The sequence below is a fragment of the Cibotium barometz genome, chromosome 24, assembly GCF_041138505.1.
Source record: "Cibotium barometz isolate CiBa-2024 chromosome 24, ASM4113850v1, whole genome shotgun sequence".
Classification (NCBI taxonomy): Eukaryota; Viridiplantae; Streptophyta; class Polypodiopsida; order Cyatheales; family Cibotiaceae; genus Cibotium; species Cibotium barometz.
Genome location: NC_141069.1, coordinates 46,360,171 through 46,381,351, shown reverse-complemented (window position 1 = coordinate 46,381,351; position 21,181 = coordinate 46,360,171). Strand labels below are relative to the sequence as shown.

Sequence of the window (21,181 nt, the reverse complement as noted above, 5' to 3'; positions counted from 1 at the left end):
CTTTATGCATAAGCTCTATGCATGTTGTAATCTCTATGCATAAAGCTTTATGCATAAGCTTAAATCATGCATTAAGATTTATGCATAAGGCTTTATGCTTAAGCTCTATGCATTCTTTAAGCTATCTTAATGCATTAAGCTCTAAGCTTTATGCATAGAGATTAAAGAACGTATAACTCTCTATTAATAAGGCTTTATGCATAAGCTTAAAGTATGCACAAGACTTTGCATAAGCTTTAAGCATGCATTAAGACTCATGCATAAGCTTTAAGCATGCATTAACCTCTATGCATAAGGCATTATGCATAAGATTTATGCATAAGATGCTTGAAGCTTATGCACTAAAATAAACCTAAACCCGGAACCCAAGGGTGCAATAGACATAGAGCTTGCTTTAATGATAACAAGGAAAAAGAGGGCTTACTTCTTTATTGTCAAGCCAAAGGAGAGGATTAGTGCAAGACCTACAAAACATAAAATTAAGACAAGTGATTAGCAACGTATTTAATGAACTCTACCTACCTAAGCTCTATTCATGCTTTAAGCTAAATGCATTAAGCTCCATGCATAAAGCTTAGGCATGTATAAAACTTAAAGAATACTTTAAGCTCTATGCATAAGGATTTATGCATAGAGATTAATGCATGCTTAATGCATTAAGCGTACAACATCCATAAAGCCTTATGCATAAAGCTTAATGCATGCTTAAAGCTTATGCATTGAGCTTGTGCATAGAGCCCAAAGCATGAATAGAGCTTTATGCATAAGCTTAAAGCATGCAAAAACTTTATGCATAAGCTTTAAGAATACGTTAAGCCTTATGCATGGAGCTCTGTTTGTGCTTTAAGATCTATGCATTAAGCTTTATACAGTAAGATAAACCTAAACCGGGCACCTAAGGGTGAAATAAACATAGAGATTGCATTAAAAAATTAAAAAAAAGAGGGCCTACCTCTTTATTGTCAAGACCAAGGAGAGGATTAGTGCACGACCTACAAAATATCAAATTTTAAAAAGTGATTAGTAACACATCTAATGAGCTCTACCTCAAAACAATAAGAGACATAGAAAAGACCCACACATATTAAGCATGCCCACAAAGAGGATAAGGAGACTAATCAAAAAGAAGGTTAATATTTTAAACTTTAACCCTAATCTCATTATATACTCTATTAATCATTAAGATTAAGCATAAGAGAAGAATACCTTCATTAGGTCACACCATAGCTATGTAGTGATGAATAAGGAGAAATGGATAGAGAAAAAGGAAGAGGAAGAGGAAGGAAGTACAAATGCATGGGATAGAGGTAGATTGATGGAGTAGATGAAGCCAGTGCAATCCTTTAAAGAAAGGATTGAGAGGAAATATTTCGGAGAGAAAAAAACTGCGTTTGTTTCGGCGATGCCACATCGGTTTGAAAAGTCATTTTTTTCAACACCGCTGGGCATCACTTAAACCAACAATTATATATAAATGATGCCCAATGGCGCTTATAGGGGCATAACATAAAATGCCACTTTTATTGTTGTGTTTGAGCATGTGACTTTGACATTATGAAGTTGTATACAGGTTATAGAAGTATATAGGATAGCTTTAAAAGTTCTATCTATGAAACTCTATCCAAATTAGAGAAATACATAGGATAGTTTTAAAAGAGTTATCTTAATCTATAATTTGTGTTAAGGTTAAACTTACACTTGTTAGATCTTGTTTGGGCATTACACACTTTAGAAAGAAATTACACTGGTTAGATCTTATTTGGGAACTAAACAATTGTATGAATGTGTACACTTGAAGCACTCTATTGTATTTCTTGAATGTAATGAGATACCATATAGGTGATGTTGGGTATTCAAAGAGAAAGGTGTGTTAAGTGCCCTTATATAAATAAGCGCACTTATATAAATAAGGTAATAAATGATGTCGAGACGATGGAGGTGATAAAGGAGGAATTCTAAGTCAAGGAGAAAACTTAGGGAATATCCTTACATAAATTCTCCTTATGATAATATTTTTTGTATCCCTTTGACTATTTAAGAGCCACCAAGTATTTAAAAACTTATTGAGTTGTTTTGAGTTTCTTGTTAGTCATTTTATTACATTTTTTTTTCATTTATAGTATGTGCTCAATAGCTTTACTATTTGATGTTGCTCCTTAAATCCTAATATCTTTTTCCTAATTTCACATAGATTAGGGTTTCCTCTTTCATAGATTAGGGTTTTTTAATCCTTGTATTCTCACAATTGGTATTAAAGCCTAGGTTAGCAAGTGTAGGTCCATTTTGTGAGAGGACTAGGCATATTGAGCCTTGTTTACAAAATTTAGGTCTATTTTATGAGGGGAATATGAAATCTCATCCATCATCTTATAGTAGCTGTAGCAAGAAAGTTACAACCATACAAACGAGAATTTCAATATCTCTTTCAGTGAGAGAGAGAATATTATCTAGCCACACAAATGAGCATTTCAATCTCTCAGTCAGACTAAAATGTGATCTCAATGAGAGAGAGCTCCTTTTGAACATTTGGATAACTAAAGCATTTCCTCAATGCTTCACCCTCGTGTTGTTTTTGTGGGTGATAGACGTGCTCTATTTTGTAAGGCCCCATTATGAGGAGTAGCTACTATGGTGAATCTGAGCACCCCACAATTCCCAGTTTATACACTAGATGGTGGCGAAGTGTAGCTAAATAGTTAGGAGAAGGCTTAATATGTAGACTTAGCACTCTACTAAGTGGTATGCATGCTCGTGTAGACTATGTGATCGCATCTGTTAATGAGGAAAACTAACTAAGGACACACTATTCTTGGGTTGCAAGGCTCAAAGACTCCAGACGTCGCTCTCAAATGGTCATAATTATAGTCTAGTATGGTCCCAATTGGATGACTCAGGGGGGGTGTCACTCATAAATATGTAAGCATAGCACGTGGGTTCAAGAGAAGGGATTTTTAAACTCCCTTTTATACACATTTTTTACATACAGAAGGGTATCATTTAAACGGAAATTCACAGGTTGAATAGAAAAAGGGTATGTTTTATTCACAAAAAATTCCCAGAGAAGGGATTTTCAAAATCGGCCTTGAACGCACATGATACAGAGGGTTTACTTATAGTGAAGCCCCGGAGTCAAATGATGTGGTTTGTCTCATATGGTCATGGTTATAGTCTAATATGGTACCAATCGGATGATGGGGTTGGTTAGTCAATTTGAACCAAGCCAAAGTGACCTTTCTACCCACATCCATGCCAACCCTGGGTACTATATATAGAGTAGTTTTGCAGCCTTCATTCATCATTGAGTTTGTTATGTTTAAGAACTCTTGTAAGTAAGACATCCTCCATCTAGAGTGTCTAATCAAAGCTCCTTACCGCCGAAAGCACATGGGTGGGAAAATGCCATCATTTTGTAATCATAAGCAGTAATATTGTTTATTCTCCACTTTTTTTAACAATTTAGTGCTTTGTATTGTATTAATTGAGATTTTACTATTATCTATTATTACATGGTGTTAGGGAATAGGCTCTAGGAAAATCTTATTTAAAGAGTTTGCTATTTGAAGGCAGATTTATGTAGATGGCCCAACGTACAAATAACATAGCTGCTTGTTATTTCCCTCCACCTTTCGGTAAGAAGAAGTTGGATGAGACAAATTCAACTCTTTGGAAATTCAAGGTCTATTGTTGATTTAATAAGAAGGTTGATGGGAAAAATTACACTCTTTGGGAATTCAGGGTCTATTGTTGATTTAATAAGAAGCTAAATGGGTCTTTGGAAGTTCAAGGTCTATTCTTAATTTATATGTATTGTTTGAAACCATAAATGGGGCTAATGAAAAGCCAAGTGCTACATCAAATCTAGTAGATCCACTACATATCATACCACTAGATCCTACTCTGGCATTGGCATGGAGGCAAAGCAATGGAAATACATTATATGACATCATCACTAGCATCATAATTTAGTGATGACCCTGACTCAACATACTATCATAGATTTTGAAGCATGGTAAGTTCTAAAGAACCACTATGAGACAAGGAATCAGAAAAAGATTCCAAACCTTAAAAATCATATTGTAGCAGAAAGGCATTCTAATGGAGAAGCAACAAATCACTTCATATTGTGGTTGATATCATGGGAAAAGGAATCTAACAAGGATTTCAAACCTTAAGAATCAGCTTGTAGTAGTAGAAAGGCATTTTGATGCAGAAGCAACAAAGCAATCCATATTGTGCTTCATATCATAGAAAAATAATTTACAAGATCATATGGCAATGGCAAGGAACACTTAGACCAACAAAGAGCTAGCATGTAGGTACATTAGAGTGTTATCCCCTCAAAGTATGATAGTTTAGTGACAACACTGAACATGCAAGTGTGTATCTTGCCTCTTATTTTGGAGTTTGGTGTAATTATGGTGGAGGAGAAGGGCCATTGATTGTAGTAACATGGCATTCTCTCCAAATGAAAATAAAGGTAAGGGGAAAGGCTCTCAAAACCACAATGCTTGCAAAAAGTAGAAAAATATAAGGAAAATGTTTATACTACAGCCTTGGGGGGTTTACCTCTAATAAGTTTTATGTACCACGTGTGTTCAAGACGTGTGTTCAAGTGGTATTAAAAAAACCCCCTTACACTTAAATAATTTTATGAATAAAACGATCCCTTTTTCTTCATAAAATTACGCTTTTTTTTCTAAAATTAGTTTAAAAAATCCCTCCTGTAAATGTAATTCTATAACTTTTTTGAATTAATATACCCCTCCAGATGAGCTCATGTGCTACAATTACATATTTGTAAGTGAACCCCCCCCCAACACTACAACAAGCCTAGTAATGTGGACAAAACATGTAGACTGAAGGAATAATATGGGAAGAATGACACTTTGAAGCCTTGGAGGAAGAAGTCTGAGAAGAGTGCTAAAGTGAAACTGGAGTTATTTGTAGAATTAGAAGAAACATTTGCAAAAGTATAACATTCCTTAGCATCTGATGGTTCATGGATGGTTCCTTTGCATCCTTAACATTCCTTCATCCAATGGTTCATGGATCATTAACAATTGATCATCCTAACACATGACCAGTAAAAATGGGTGGTCATAGGTCCTCCCTTACGCTTGTGGGGGAGTCCATCCTAGTAGTAGTTGGGTATGACACCAAATGCCCAATCATACATTCAAGTATCATTTTTTTTATTTCTAGCATGAAGAGGAGTTTGTTGTCTATTGTGTGTCCATAGTTAACCGTGACTTGAATGTTTTCTTTGATAAGACTTGTGCACTCATCACAAATTCCATCAACAATGTCGTTTGGAAAGGAATCTGATCCAAAAGATTGTGTGAGCTATCATCTTTTACAACCCAATTCAATGTCAGAACAAGTAGGCTATGGCATGAGAGATTTAGGCACACCTGAGCTTAGTCTTAAAAGAGATGCAAAGGTCTGGGATTGTGTCACGTCTATCAACATTTTGATAGATGTCCAAATGTACGTGAAGCTTGTATAATGGACGAGAAACATCGACATGCATTTGCATATGAAAGTAGGAATCATGCAAAGGGTCCTCTAGAGCTCTGTAGTAAAATACGACCCACTTCCTTGGGTGGTTATTTCTAATTCTTGTTACCATCCAATGACTCTAGTAGAAATGTATTTTCTTGGAGATAAGGCTAAAGCTTTTGGAAAGCTCAAAATGTGGCCAAACTTGATAGAGAATGAGATAAGAAAGAGGCTGAAGAAGTGTCAAATAGATCTAGAAGGAGAATTCACATCAAGTGTTCAATGACTACTACAAGGAGCATAAGATCAAGAGATATTTGAGAGTTTCTCATACTCAGTAACAAAATGGGGTTGTAGAATGCAAGAATCACACAATGGTGGAGATGGTGCAAAGTATGCTTAAAGTCAATATTATATAATTCTTTTGGGTCGAGGTAGTTAACACTATAATCCATATTCTTTAACAGAAGTTACACAAAGATAGTAAAGGGCATCACACGTCAAGAAGCTTCTTTAAGTAAGAATCACTCAATTTCATATTGCATGACATTTGGTTATGATTATTCTATGCATGTTCTAGACTCATCTAACCAATTGGGATTCCAAGGGTAAAAGTTTTATCTTTTGGGGGTAAAATATGGAGTTAAAGGGTTATGGATGACATGGAGTTAAAGGGTTATGGATGACATGGAGTTAAAGAAGATGTCATGTTTGAGGGATAGCCTCCACCTCATCAAGTTTAGCCTCCACCTCATCAAGTTTAGAAGATGGATCCATCCACACTATATTTAAATGAAGAACCAACCCAACACAAACAACCACCAATGATAGTACCAACTCCATAAGTGGTGGATTCATCAAATGATTAAGAATGGACTATATCCTAAATGGGTGAAGTATCTCTTAGATGGGAAACCTCTCTATTGGTATAATCACAAAAGAGTAGCATTTGTTTATAGGTCTAAGAGAATATAGGAGAAAAGAGGGTCTCTACTCACATTGTCAACATGACCTTGATGGCTAAGATAACAAAAGTATACGATCTAGCCAGCTTGAAGGAAATATTAGTAGATCCAAATTCAAGGGGGCCATCAAGTTAGAGATTGACTCAATTTTCAAAGTTTGTAAAACTGAAAGTTATTGGCACCAAGTGGATTTGGAAGGCCATGTATAAGTTTGATGGACATTGGATAAATATAATCCGACTTAACATCTCAATGATCCGCTCTTCCTTCCTTCGGCTGATTGGTGTACTCCCAGAACCAATGTTTGTGCGAGGTGCTGCACATATACTCCACCGTTGGTCTGGATGTTCTTCGACGTCTGCTTCTTGTATTCGAACTAAGCCACAGCTGGTCGGTCAACTCCAATCAGTTCCACGTCTGGTTGTTGGGCATGACGTTTGCAGATGCCAGCTTACCTTAAACTCCCTAATATGGCCTAATGATCAGTGTACGCCCGCTACTAGAGTTGATTAATCCGCGCCATATGGGTATTAAACCTAAGTGGTCTTTCCCTAGCAGACCGAGTCTCCACTGTCGACGTGCACTTTTGCAGCATCACCCTGATCAAGCGTCACCAAACGGCGGTTCAGGATCCGCTTCTGGATCGGCTTCTGAATCCGCGTCCGGACCCGCTTCCAGATGACATCATTGGATCCGACGATAGATTCTCCAACTCGGATAGACTTGCTCTGTCGAACTCCGCATCCCTAGAATCCGTTCACGTCTCCACCTGATGGTTACTGGGCTAGCATGTAATGACGTTGCAGGAGCGCCCTACTTCCATCGTTCATCAATGCGCAGACCACTATCTCCCTCATCAAAGCATCATTGATTTTCCGCATGTGCGATTGTGCTCGAAGAACCGTCATCAAAGTATCTGCACGAGGAAGGCCAGCGGTGCACCACTATGCCGGATAGAGAGACGCCTGCTCGAATTGCACACGGATTGCTTCCCCCATCTTTTCCACCTCTTAGAAATCAGTTGATGTCATCTTCATCCGTCGGTGTGTGTGGGGGAAAGAGTGTAAAGGACTCGAAGGATCGTGGAAGCATCCAACTCTAAAACCGCCATCGCTCTGTCACCCTTGCCATACATTGCGATCGTGAAACAACCGCCTTTGTCATCACCAAAAGTAATCCAGTCGGTTTTGGTCTCGTAGTCGCCAAGTGTTAAAGGAAAAAGCCTTCAACAGAAAATCACTAAGACACAGATAAGGAGATTGAACGCCATTGCTTCTTTTATTCATGAGTTGCATTGCTGTGTACATCTCCATTGCTCGATTACAAGGAAGAAGATGATAGATAACTTCCATGCACGTGAAGATGAAATGAAAAGGTGGGATGCGAAGAGGTATGGGCTGTCATCCTTCCAATGTATTATTAAACGCCTAAGGTTATTTGTGGTGGGCTGCCACCCTTCTAATGTATTATTAAATGCCTAAGGTTATTTGTGGTAGGTTCATATGCATATCTATGGAGTGAAGGAGGTAAATGTTTGTTCAAGAATCATGCCATGTATTTCCATAATGGGCATCCTATTCATGATATAAACTATAGTTTTGCTACCACTTCATCCAAAAATTACAATGCATCCTTGATCATTTATCAATGCATGGACAGCTTTTATAATATACATATTTTTCCTTTCTGCATCCCCATTTTGTTGTGTGGTTAATTGTTTTAGGTTTACCTTGCTAACTATTATAATACATTCTCATCTTATTATTAATAGTTTTGATATAACAATGAATTCATTAGTTCTGTATTTGATCTTTGTTTAGATACTACTCTCTCTTCATTATTCCTAATCTCTCATAGACTAGGGTTTCCTCTTTAATAGATTAGGTTTTTTTAATCCTTATACTCTCACATAAAATAATGGGACTACATTAATAATCATCCATTTAATATAGGTGATTAATTCAGTGGTCTTGTGTAGTCTCATTTAAAAGAATGGAACTACATTAATAATCATCCATTTAATACAGGTGATTAATTCATTGGTCTTGTGCTTCATACTTGTGACCATAAAGTTTACATATACTCACACACACAGATAGATAGATAGATAGATAGATAGATAAAGAGAGGGAGAGAGAGAGATAGACAGAGAGAGAGAGAGAGAGAGAGAGAGAGAGAGAGAGAGAGAGAGAGAGAGAGAGATTCATTTTACTCTAAAATAGGTGACAATGTCATGAAAGAAATTCCCTTTGCTACACAAAATTTTTCATATGAGGAAGTAGAAAATGCAACAGCCCAGTTTTCTACAAAAATTGGTGAAGGTGGATTTGGTCAAGTTTTTCATGGAGTTCTCAAAAGTGGGCACATTGTTGCTGTAAAAACATTAGCAAATTCCTCCAAACAAGGTTTAAAAGAATTTGCTACAGAGGTGTGTCGAATCTCTCTCTCTCTCTCTCTCTCTCTCTCTCTCTCTCTCTCTCTCATTGATAAGTTTTTTCTTTGTATCAAAAATATACTATTTAAATAATTATTCCTTCTTAATAATGAGTTTCTATCATTGTACTATACACTTTAGATATTACATATATATTTTTAAGCGGGTGGTATTAAGTTACATTGATATTTCCATTGGTTTTGTGGAATGTTTCTTACATAGAGTAGTACTACCTAACAACAATAACTAGCATTTCTTTAGCATAATAAAAAGAACAAGTCCCCAATGTACTGGTAAAAATGATTAAACAATGTCACCAAAATTAGTGCTACAGTTCTTGAATTGAAACCTTGTGAGGTGCATAAATTTGGAAGCGCATAGAGGAGAGGAAAAAATACTCAAAATACCTAATTCTAGACATTGTCATGAAATAGACAGTGAGAAAAAAGTGAAGATTAAATAACACAAAGTATCAATGAGGATAAGGATATCTAAGATATTAAACTAAAGTTCTAGTTTAAAACTAGATTTGCATATGGTTTGATCAAAGTAACATGTTCACCACAAGCAATATTATATTACAATTAACAAGTATATCTAAAATATTATATTACAATCAAGATCTAGTTTAAAACTAGAATTGGATAGGTTTAATCAAATAACATGTTCACCACAACCAATATCTTAGAGCCTGAGGAAATTTATACTATATGGGAGTGTAAACAAGCTATAAAAGCTTGTTCACACTCCCATATAAAGTCTAAGGAAATTTATACAATATGAAAGTGTAAACATGCTATGAAATATAAATAAAACTATTATTAGTTATGATCAAGGGAAATCAAGATGGATCTTTTTATAGAGCCTTTCTCATCATGCATCTATAAATTACAATAGTCCATAGTAGAAGAGCTCAACCTAAGAATACAACTCGTATATCACTATCATGCATCCTTTGGTGACTTCTTACATATGTACCTTTGATTCATCTGATCAAGTAATTCTTGACTTAAAGGATAAGTGCTACCCCTACCTTCAACAAAAACAAAAGCTTTTCATGTAGTGTGAACCCATTTTAGGGTTAACACTACATGACAAATGTTGTTCATATCAAAACTTAAATAGTTAATGTACGAGAATACAACATGTGGTGTATACAATAGAGCACTCAAAGACGTAGGATCTTTCACAATATAAAAATTTAAAATTCAAATTTCATAATAACAAAGATAAAGCAGAATATTGTATTACTGAAGTGATAGAATAGATGGAAAATACACATACATGTGTGCTCTTGTGAAGGGATATTTGATGGCTAATCTAGAACTACTAATATGGAGATTGTATGCTAGTAGAAGCTAGGGAGTAAGCCCGTAGTGTTGATTGATAAATGGTGTAGAGAAGATGCTAACCGTGTATCTATATAGGCATGTATATACAGGGCAGTATGACATGATTCCATAGGTCCTTGATCATATTCATGCCACCATCCACTGTGTAGAATCAGCCATAAAGATGTACTACATTCTTGGTAGAGAACTTTGCTTGGTAGCAAATTTTTCACCTCCCATGGACATCCGATATTTTTGAGCAATGGCCATGCAACTCTCATTGTCACATTACAGTGTTATAGGCTGCTTCTGCACCACTTCCATATCTTATAGAATCCTCACTCACAATGCCTCACATGATGCAAATCATGCAGCTTTGTACTCAAAAGGTGAGCGCAACAATGGGTTGTTTCTTACTGATCCAAGAACTGCATCTCAAACCAAGAAAATAATATTGCCGTGTTATTGAGCAGCTCGTGCCCAAATAACCTACTAAATTCGAGTCACATAAATTGCTGATGATATTTTCCCCAACATACGTGATGTCATACTCTTCTGAGTACCTTGGGTGTATCACAACACCCTTATAACTACTTTTTAATGATTCTCCTAGGCTTTTTGGAGAACTTACTCAAAATACTAACAATAAAACATATGTCTCGTCTTCTATTACATAAGAAGATAAGACTACCAGGCAACTTTCTTATATAAGGTCTCATCCACAAGGTCTAAGGTGTCTGATGGACTACCTTAGATTAACCTCCCTTAGGGAAACAACTACCTTGAATTTGTTTTGTAGAGGTACTCATCCACAAACTCTAAGATATCCGACGGATAGCCTTAGATCAACCTCCCCTAGGGTACTAATAACAACTACCTTGCATTTGGTCATGCAAAATGCCTTCAATTTCTCACGTGTACATTTCCATTCAGAGATAAAAAGGTTATCTGGTTGATGCCACCTGTAATCCCAAAGAATACTGCATGAGCCCAAGATATTATTTTATCTCAACTTTTGCACGAAGCATAGGTTGTGTTTGTGAGATCTTGTCAAGATGAGGTCATCTACATAGATAACAATGACCTTCCCATGATCATAAGAAACACATACAAATTTTCATCTAAAGGCTTGTATAAGAGACCAATACTCATAAAGTAAGAATCAATCCTTTCGATACCATTCTTCATTCTTCATGGGGCATGTTTCATCCCATAGAGTGCCTTCGGTAATTGATAAACTTTGCATTCAAATTAGGAGTCGCAAACCATAAACCCCTGCACTTGTTTCACATATACGTCCTCCTTGAGGTTGTTGTTGAGGAAGGAATATTTTTCATCCATTTGCAGAACATGTCATTCCTCTTATGATGCCAATTCAAGAACGGTGTGGATTGTGGTAAACCTACCTTTCACCTAGCTATAGGAGTAAAACGTTTTTGAAAGTCAAAACCGTAAACTTATGAAAAACCTTTGACAAACACCCATGTTGTACACTTCTCAAAAATGGGATCAAATCTGTACTTTACTATGTAAACCCACTTAGTGCCAACAATCCTACACCTTAGAGGGTGACATAGAAGGTCCAAAGTGTGGGTCTTTAGGGTGGAGTCACTATTATAACCAACTGTAATTACGACATTTTTTTTCGACAGAAATGAATATTTGAAAAATCTCCGAAAGTGTTGATATAAAATCATCAAAACAAGCGTCGAAATACATGGGTAAATGTGCGTTAAAATAATTATCGCTAACACAGTTAAAAAAATACTATCTTTTTTACGACCTTTGTTTTGACGCTTTTTATGACATGACTTCCGAACACGATACCGACTGGTATTTTAACTAATATTTCAACATGCACAATGATACCTATTTTGACAGACGTAGCTTTTTTTTGGGAATAATGGTACATCCACGTGTAGTTCTGCTTAATTGTATCACTATGCCAATTATAAAGAGTACTTCCATGTTCTATACTCAAAGGTAAAAAACATGAATTTTAATTAAGTAGAAGAAGTTACATAGCTCATGGAGCGAACAAAAATATGTACACAAAATATACTCATGGAGCCAAAAATTTTGTATTTAAAGACCCGACTCTTGTATATAGTGCCTTGGATGCAAGGATGAACCTAATCATCACTACTCTCAGGGTTTGGCAGTGGTCCCTTCGAAAAGAGTATGTATTTATAATGCAAAAACTCAAAAATGACAAGTGAGGAAAAAACTATTTGATGGGTTCAAAATGTAGAGACTTACCATATTGACTAGATCCATCCAGTTCACGTCGATGCCCTCTCCCTCAAGTTGCTCGAGGAGAGTATACCTTGGGGGGGTCACTTGTAAATATGTAAGCATAACACGTGGGCTCAACAGAAAGGGTTTTTAAAATCCCCCTTTTTACACATTTTTTACATACAAAAGGGTACCATTTAAAGGGAGTATTTACAGAAGATTGAATAGAAAAAAGGGTGTGTTTCATTCATGAAAAATTTACACATAAGGGGCTTTTAAATTAGACCTTGAACGCACGATATAGAGGGTTTACATATAGTGAACCCCCTGAGGGGTATACATGCCTTGCTTTAGGGCGTATTTTTTATCCACATCACTCGCTTGCAGGACTCACCACTCTTTGATGAAAGCATGAAGCATGAAGCATGAAGCATGAACACTTTACAAAACTTAAATACCTCGTATGCCAAAAAAAGTCAGTGAGTGTCTTATTAATACTTACAAAGTATGTGTGGAAAACATCCCAACCACCGCTTCCAAGATGGGATCTCCCTATGCTCTCCATTCACTTTATAGTGGCCTCCTCTTCCTACTTATACTTGTGGGAATCTGCATTATGCTTTCTTCACTCCTCATCCCAAATCTCTTGTGTACAATGCCAAAGCTTTTCTCCCCATATCTTTACCTTGCATGTAACATCATTGCACCAGTGCTTCATTATATTCACCATGTGATCTAATCCATCTAGGATGGACCTGTTCACTACCTAGTGCTGGCATAAACTCACTTTCGATTTGATTGATGACTCAATCCTTCTTTGTGCTATCAAGTTTATGCGATATAGTTATCAAGTCTTAGGTAAAGACTATATGGCATAACTCACAGATTTGACACTTCATCTCATTTCCAACATCATTAAGAACCACATTTCCTTCCACTACTTGGTATCGATAACTAAAGGGCGGTTCTCTCTACCATGCAATATAGTGCTCATAGAGTACTACCGATCAACAAATGTGCTGAGAAACATAATGTCAATCCGAGGACTCGACCCGATTAGTGCATGAAGGCTTATCCCTTGCGGGAGAGCTCACATACATGAACCACCACTTGACGATTCAACCATTCAACACCTCAATCAATCTCTCAATCCCTTAAACCCACTACACTAATCATCAAGAGAACAAGCAATGCATGGCAATCTCTTAATCCCATTCAAACATTGATTAAATCTTAGCTTTCCCTGATGCCAGCAAACCCATAAGCGTGCATCTACTAACCCACAAGCTTAAGCAAGCATAGAGTGTAACATTCATAAACCCACAAGCTCATAGAGAGAGTCTATCCATGAATAACTCATTGCCAATGAAGTGGGCAAGAGCTTGCATCAATGGAGACTACACACACACACACTACAAGCATGCATACACAAGAGAAAGAAAGAAGCATTCAACTAATCATAGATTAATCTACTTCAATGATGCTAAAACAGATTAAGAGAAAGAAGTGGAGCTATACTCATTGGAGCTTGATGCTCATTAGAGTACAATAGAGAGAGTTAGAGAGTTGCCATAGCTTGTGAGCTCAAGAGCTTCACTCATTAGCTTATGAGAATGGCCAAAAACGTCCTCTTTCTTTAGCTAACATCTCTTTTATAGAGATGTCACTAACCCTAGACCTCTTTCACACATGGGCAGACAACCCCATAAGTGAGCCTTGCTTAATACACTTAGAACTCTCATTTAGAACCCACATTGGCCTAAAACGATTTACATTACACTTCGGCACAAAAATATGAAAAAATTATGTGCGTCTTTATGTTCCCATGGCTACAATCCCGCTCTCTCGCATTAATTGCTTCCGGCCTCCTTCCATAATCCGTGTTCCTGTGAGTGAACATTCCCCCCTTCCTAAATCGCGCACGTCCTCGGGCGCGGTAGAAACAAAAGCTCCAAAAAACAATGGAAGACAAGTAAAGTCTTTTATTGAAAAAACAAAAACCAGCAATGACTATCTCACACGTGAGCATGCAAGTGAAAGGCCGATTACAAAGAGTGCTAAAAGAAGCGAGTAAAGACTAGTCAAAGTGAGATTAAGTGGTAGATAGTGCTATGCAAAGGTAAGTGTGCTTGTACACTGTAGGTTATGACCACAGTCTCAATGTCCTACAAGTGTTTAAGTTATTCCTAAGTGGCAACCCTACTCCTAAATATGAGCCATGGTGATTGGACCTTTCTTTCTTTCTTTCTTTCTTTCTTTCTTTCTTTCTTTGTGTGTAAAGCGCAGAAGATTAAAGAGAATTATTATTTGTAGCTTGATAAAGAGGAAGGTTCCATCCCAATGAGACCCAAGCAATGGCCAAGAGACCTTCACCAAGAGAATCTAAAGGCCGCTAAGTATCTCAAGGGCGACAGACCCTTTTCTTTCTTTTTGACATAAGAAGTACCCCATGAAGATAAGGGCATTGGTCTCGAGGGCCCATAATGTACCCAAGAGTCCTACCAGCATCTATCAAGGTGATAGAGTCCTTGTAGGTCTTCTTCTTAATCTTTTAGACGTCAGTGTTTATCCCATGGAAACCAAGGCATCGGCCCCAAGGTGCTAAAACAACCCAAGGTCCTACCAAGCATTAGAGCCTCAATGGAAGGCTTCTTGGGCCCTTTTATTTGGCAGTTTAAGGGAGTCAAACCTTTTCTCTTAAGAAGAAATGTTTTCTAATTAGAAGCTTCAAAACGGCTACTTTATTCGAATTTGAATTTTGGAGAGAAAATGGAATTTAAAATCTAGCAGATAAAACCATATCATGTAACATATCTATGGAAAGCTCTTGATGCGTAGATCACGGATCTCTAATCTCCGCTCAAATCGGAGCTTGTATGTAGAAGTTATGGAGGTCCGAAAATTGTAAAATTGCCCCCCCCCCCCTTGGGAGAAAAAGTACACCCTTTGACCACTCTTACACCTCTCTTAAAAACCCAACATTTCAGTCCACATGGCAACCTCCCATTTGGCTATTCCTTAATCACCTTGATTAGGCTTGGGTAAATTAAAGGGCCCAAGAAGACCCCATTCACTTCCTAATGAATTCCACATGGCCGTAGATACGTCATGTCTCAAGTCACTTCTATATATTTTTTAGGGCATGTGTTTCGTAAATTTTTTTATTAATCGTAGCACCTAGCCCATACCTAAGAGGTAGCTACCACTAGGGATATCTAATATACTTCGAGAGCATAAGAACTTGGCATACTCGGTTGGCATATATCTTACACCGTCTTCAAATAGAAATACCTTCTACTAAGTCCTCTAAGAATCTAGAAATCACTCACCACATAGTAACAACTAATTTAAAACTTAAACCAGCCAACTGTGTGTGAACATGCAAACAATATATGCAAAAGTGAAAAGCACATAAAGAACAAAAGATTATAATTTGAATACACTTGTTGTAGTGCTCGTTGATGTTTTGCATTTGTCTTGATGCATTCCTGATGTGCAGATTGCTTCTCTTTGCTCTTTGTAGGCATTCCATGTCTCCCCCCTTCCTAATTTTGTGTGCACGGTAGGTGGACTGTTGGAGAATGTTTGTATGCTCTTGTTTAGCTAAGATCTCTGCAAAATGTCTTATTAACAAACAAGAAAAGAAAAGAAAAGAATAAAATTTGTTATTGGTGCCAATCACCGAATATAGCCGAGGGAAAAATCCCAGTGGGAGAAAAGTGCCTTGGCTTGTTGATCTTATTGTGGAGTTGATGAGCTTACCCTTGCGCTGGCGGTGGATCCGTGTCCACTTCTGCTAGAAAGATGGTATCAATCACTTCAGGATGCAAGGACAACCCTGTACAAAAGCTGGCCTCTGGAGAAGGTGGTAGAGGAAGGAGTGCTTCCTCGCTAAAATATGGCAGTGGTTCTATGGGAAGGTTAAGCAGAAAATTTCGATTTTGGAATTGCTCAATATAGGTGCTCATAGTGATCCAAAATTGACATGTTGAGGCTGGGGGAAGAAGGGCTTGCAAGATAGATGGTTGCAAGTTATTTATGCATGTATCCCTCCATTGTTGTGCTTGAACCTCCTCAGGTAATCTACGTCGATTTGGTCCTCGGTCTGGTACTCACATCAAGAAGGTTATGGCATTGGGGTGTAATTCCCACAATTTGTTTCATTAAGCCCATGCCATATCGTCGAAAGTAAGAGCGGCATAGCCAACAAATGTGTGAAGCTTCCCATAATACGAGTCGTGCACACTCTTGGCAATGTGGAGATGGATGATGCTGTTGATAGAATAAAGTGACAAAGTGATGCCCACAACGAGCTGGAGGTTTAATGGGACTGACAAAATCAATACCCCATTTGGCAAAAGCACGTGTGCTTAACATAGGCCGCAATGGCATATTGTCCTTTGTGATGGGAGGTTTGGCCCTTTGACAATCGTCACAACGTTTTACATATTCTTCGGAATCCAGTTGTAAGGTTGGCCACCAAAGCCCAGACCACCTAATCAACTTAGCAGTGGTATTGCCCGAAAAGTGTCCACCCCCAACACCTGCATGTGCATGAGTCAAGATTTTCAAGTAGTTAGCTTCACATACACACATGTGCAAGTTGCCATCCTTGCCCCTCCTGTAGAGTTGCCCCTCTATCAGCATATAGTTGGCCGCTTCAACTTCAATACCACGCTTTTGATATTTAGGAATTGTTCGATTAGTATGACCATGCTGAAGATAGTCCACAATATACTTACTCCAACTTGGTGTGACATTATGAATTAGTTGTTGAATATGACATGAAGCACAGTTACGAACAAATCTTTCAGCCTCCGCATGCATGGTAGGCCACCATTGCCCATCCTGAGTTATACGTCGCACACAAGTAGTAGCTGATGCATGGATTCCACCAATACCCTCATGTGCCCATTCCAAGTTCTCCTCATATTGGTCAGGGTTAGGTATAAGCCGCAACACTCCATCATTACCCTGACGATATAAACTCCCTGAGATTAACTTGAATGGTCGCCATAGGTCCACATTAGGACCCGCTAGTTGTATCTGCCCACTTGTCAAAATTTCTAAGATGGGTTTAGACCACTTAGGAGCTGTCTCTACTACAAGGAAAAGTGTTGAATCTAACATATCATCATCCACACCCACAGGAGCTTCTCTAGAGGTGATTCAAGACAAATGATCTGCCCTAAGATGAGTTGTTCCTTTTCGGACTGCCACTTCAAAATCAAACTCAAGAAGGATGACAAACCACCTCACAATCCTTCCAGATGCACAAGGCTTATTCACCAAATATAGCAGTGCTTGATGGTCCACAAAAAATATAAATTTGTTTGCCAAAAGGTAATGGCGAAACTTTTTCACTGCATATATCATGGACAAACCTTCTCTTTCTGTTGTGGTATAATTCTTCTCAGCATTGTTTAACTGTCGACTAGCATATGAGATTGGGAAATCCTTATTATATTCTCCCGATTGAGCCAAAATACATCCAATTGCAAAGTTTGAAGCATCAATATGGACATGAAAGATTTGGTTCCAATCTGGTGCCCGTAAGATGGGTGCAGACACTAATGCTTGCTTCAACTTTTCAAAGGATTCCTCACACTCGTCAGTCCAATTAAACTTTACCAGCAGAAGAGCATATAATGGTCTGGCTAGGACAGCGTACATGTAGATGAATTGACGATAATAGCCACAATGTCCCATAAATATTTGTACCCCTTTAGGATTGATAGGCCGAGGTAATGAGACAATGACATCAATTTTATCCATATCTATTGAAATGCCATTGCGAGAAACAATATGGCCCAAAATTTTCCCTTGTCTTACCATGAATTTGCACTTGTCAGGATTCAAGCATATACGATAAACTTGACACTTTTGAAACACAAGTCTGAGGTGTTCTATATGATCATCTTGCTCTTGTGAGTGAACACATAAATCATCCATGAAAATCTCAAGAAATAGCCTAAGGTACTCCTTGAATACATGACTCATTAACCGGCTGAAAGGTTGTAGGTGCATTTGTTACACCAAATGGCATAACACGATAGGAAAAGATGCCATCTTCAGTAGCAAAGGCTGTCTTGTGTTGATCCTTCGGATCAATTGACACTTGATTGTAACCGGAGAATCTATCCAAGAAACTATATGCCTTTTTCCCTGTAACACGTTCCAAAACATGATCCGTGATTGGAAGTGGGTAATGATCACGTATAGTAGCTGCATTTACCTTCTTGAGGTTTACACATACTCAAAGTTTTCCATTTTTCTTGGGCACCACTACAGTAGGGGGGACCCATTCAGTGTGTTCAATCTCGTAGATAAATTTTACCTCTAAGAGCTTGTCTATTTCTTCTTTTATCTTTCGTGCAAAATTCTCATTGTAAGTATAAGGACGTTGCTTGGAAGGCTTTGCATCCTCTCGCAATGGAATTGTATGCTGACATATGCTTGGATCAACTCCTTTGAGGTCTTTATAACTCCAAGCAAAAACATCGCGATACTCCTTTATTGTTTGAATTAATAACTGCTCCTAAGGACAGGTCTGTGGCAATCCACACATAGCGAGGCTCTTTTCCTTACTCAGCGATATCAATTTTTTTTGCATCTTCTGGACCATTGGACCATCATATGAAACCCCTGGCATGCTTGGCTTTTGTCGCATGGGCTGTTGAAGAACAATCTTCCGATCTTGAAGAGTGTACTGTTGTGTGAAGTGTTGTGTGAAGTTGGGGGGAACATTGAGACCTTGTTCTTGTCCACTTGAGTCATCACTAATTGAAGACCATGCGGTTTTGAGCTCTCTTTTGCAATCTTGCATGATCTGCATCACAAGTGACTACTTGAGAATGATCTATATGTACCAAGGCATAATCCTCATCATTGTCCGGATGAGCCTTGTAGAGCTCGTAATCATAGACTCTCCACTCATTTCTCAAGAAAGGTTCATAGAATGGGTTTGCATAGATCCTCCATGAGGTACCCAATAACTTCTCATTGCTAAATTCATGAGTAGCCTCATCATCGATGTCATCCATATCATCAATGTCATCCACATGCTCACTAGCATCATAGAAATCATCCTCATCATATGTAGCATATGTATGCACACTACCATCATCCACATCAACATAGATACTATCCTCATCACTAGTAATGATGGTAGATGAGTCAGCAACACCTCCATGAGCATCTTCATCAAGATTCCTAATGTCACCAACCATGACCAACAATGTATGTGTCTCCACCATGTATGTAGTCCTCATCCTCATGTGCAAGGCCTATGTCAAATGCATCCTTGTAGGCATGTACATAATCACATGATTAATCATCCCTTGATTCAACAACAATTACATACACATCTAAAACATCCTCAATGATCACATCTTCATGATTTCGTGACATCATATCATAAGTGGAAAATGTATCAACCTGTTGGGAAAAGTATAATAAGTGATAATGCAAGCTTAATGAGAGCATGGAGTGATGAAAGAGCTATGGTGGTTCAAGATGAGCCATGATGGTCACATGAGCAATAGTGTAATTAACTAGTACTTAATCAGAGATTAAGAGGACATAATGACAGCACAATAAGGGGCATCACATAGCATATAAATTTGTGTTTTTCTCATTAGGAGGGCCACCATTTTATAGCCAAAGTGGACATGATGGAATGACATCATTGCTTACATCTCATCAAGAGCATCCAAAGCCATCTCCCCCCACATGGCTCCCTAGAATATAGCCTCCAGGGAATCTTCTGAAACTCGCCTACTTCAAGTGGGGTTTGACCCTTTCATTCACCTAGATTCTCTTCACATTACATGGTCCTTTGACATTTTATTGTGTGCTTTAACCTTAGACCATGACATTGATCATAAATTCCAACATATTCCAACACAACCAAAGAACTTATGAAGGTAATCCAAGCATTTCCATTTTCAACTTGTGTATTCCTATCAACCATGAACACATTGGTGATGTCTTATCGAGAAATAACCTGCATCAAGATCTCCTCATTTACTCACTCTCCACAAATTACAGCAAATGTCTCATCCATTTCAACACCCACAATGTGCGCATAAAGACCCACATAGTCGTGCTCTATATAATGACAACCTATTTTTAAATAGAGTGTATAGTAGCTCTTCCATCCCCACTCAAAGTAAGAGGTAAACCAAGAGATGGTACCAAGAATTCACACACATTGATCGACATTTTCTTGCCTTCACTAGTAGTGGCTCTACCATAGAACTTAACACATTGCTTTCCTCCATCCATGGCTTGTGAAGAAGAAGGCATTTTACTGTTGTTATCCTTAAACTCATCATCAAAATCTTCCTCAACATGAAGTCTTGAAGCACCACCTCAATGAGTATTCCCCTTGAATCGAATATGAACATCACTCCTTGGAAATCTTTTCTTGGGTTTAGAAATGCATAACCCTTGCCTTTGGCTTCATTGGATGTGTATGGAAACATTGGATTGTGCATAGCACCATAAGTAGAATGAAAGCTTGGATGATGAACGTGTTGAGATGATCCACCCTTATCTTCATCCATGCTCTTTATGTCATCTTAAATGCCCTTAAGCTCTTGCGTCATGCTATCCACAAATGTTTGCATTATGGTTTCCATCATGCTTATCATCATCATTTGTGGCATGTCATTTATCATAGCGGGCATCACTTATGCATTTGCTCCTCCCAATTA

The 21,181-nt window shown here is 38.0% G+C and overlaps 1 protein-coding gene across 7 annotated transcripts in view; it reads left to right on the top strand.

The window, feature by feature from the left end:
* The window catches only part of LOC147625369 (putative LRR receptor-like serine/threonine-protein kinase At1g67720), a 110,229-nt gene that overhangs the window by 61,600 nt on the left and 27,448 nt on the right, over positions 1-21,181 (top strand). For all 7 annotated transcript variants that reach the window (XM_086818711.1, XM_086818710.1, XM_086818708.1 and 4 more), the window contains one exon: positions 8,687-8,892. In XM_086818711.1, coding sequence (XP_086674837.1) covers positions 8,687-8,892 — 206 coding nt within the window. The remainder of the gene's footprint in view (positions 1-8,686; positions 8,893-21,181) is intronic.